This window comes from Gekko japonicus, unplaced genomic scaffold (assembly GCF_001447785.1).
Source record: "Gekko japonicus isolate JY-2015 unplaced genomic scaffold, Gekko_japonicus_V1.1 scaffold52, whole genome shotgun sequence".
NCBI classification, from domain to species: domain Eukaryota; kingdom Metazoa; phylum Chordata; class Lepidosauria; order Squamata; family Gekkonidae; genus Gekko; species Gekko japonicus.
The window spans coordinates 949,419-950,513 of NW_015168653.1; the positions used below are offsets into that span (position 1 = coordinate 949,419).

A 1,095-nucleotide genomic window follows, 5' to 3' on the forward strand; every position below is an offset into this window, starting at 1 on the left:
GGCGGGAGCGGGCCGAGCCCCCCCAGGCGCCGCCGCCGGCCAGCTCGCCCATGTTCATCTCCTCGGCCGGCACCTACGGGGCGGGCGGGGAGGCCCCGGCGGCCGCCGTCTTCCCGGCCCTGCACGAACCCCCGCCGCCGCCGCTCAACGGGCAGATGCGCCTCGGGTTGGCCGTGGCGGCGGCAGCGGCGGCGGCGGCCGAGTTCTACGGGCGCGTCGAGCCTTTCCGCACCTCCTCCGCGGCCGCCTCTGAGGCGCCCTTCGGCCCCGCGCCGCCGGCCTACTTGGCAGCGGCGGCGGCCCTGCAGCAGCAGCAGCACCCGGCGTCGGGGGCACCTCCTCCTCCTCCTCCCCCGGGCTCGCAGCCCCCCCACCCGGCGGCGGCGGCCTTCCTGCGCTACATGCGGCAGCCGATCAAGCAGGAGCTGATCTGCAAGTGGCTGGAGGGCCCTCCGGCCGGGGGGGTCCCGGGGACGGCAGGGGCGCCCTGCTGCTCCAAGACCTACGGCACCATGCACGAGCTGGTCAGCCACGTCACGGTGGAGCACGTCGGGGGCCCGGAGCAGAGCAGCCACGTGTGCTTCTGGGAGGAGTGCCCCCGCCAGGGGAAGCCCTTTAAGGCCAAGTACAAGCTCATCAACCACATCCGCGTCCACACCGGCGAGAAGCCCTTCCCCTGCCCCTTCCCCGGCTGCGGCAAGGTCTTCGCCCGCTCCGAGAACCTCAGGCCCGCTCGCTTGGCCTGCGCGGCCCGGGGAGGAGGGGCGCCCCTGCTCGGCTAAAGGGCCCGGGCACAAGCTTTCCCAGGCTCGCCAACTCCCGCAGCGGCCCCAGGGCGACAAGGGGGCTGAAACCTCCGCGAGGGAGGAGACCAGCTGGCTCTCTCGCCTCCGGGCGGCGGGAAAGCAGAAGGGCGCCGCTTCGCCTCTCCGGCCCTGGGGCCAAACCCTGGGGTGGAAGCAGGGGAGGGGGGAAGAGAGGGACCCTTGTTTCGTCGACAAGAGATTGGGGCGGAGGTGGTCCAAAAGACATTCCGGCGGCAGAGCTTGGCGGACTCTTGGGGGGGGGGGACGCTTATTCCGGGGGCTTTGCGTG

The 1,095-nt window shown here is 73.3% G+C and overlaps 1 protein-coding gene across 1 annotated transcript in view; it reads left to right on the forward strand.

The window, feature by feature from the left end:
• The first annotated feature begins 50 nt into the window (after positions 1–50).
• Positions 51–1,095, forward strand: part of ZIC5 (Zic family member 5) — a 5,539-nt gene continuing 4,494 nt past the window's right edge. The window contains exon 1 of the mRNA XM_015415094.1: positions 51–740. Coding sequence (XP_015270580.1) covers positions 51–740 — 690 coding nt within the window. The remainder of the gene's footprint in view (positions 741–1,095) is intronic.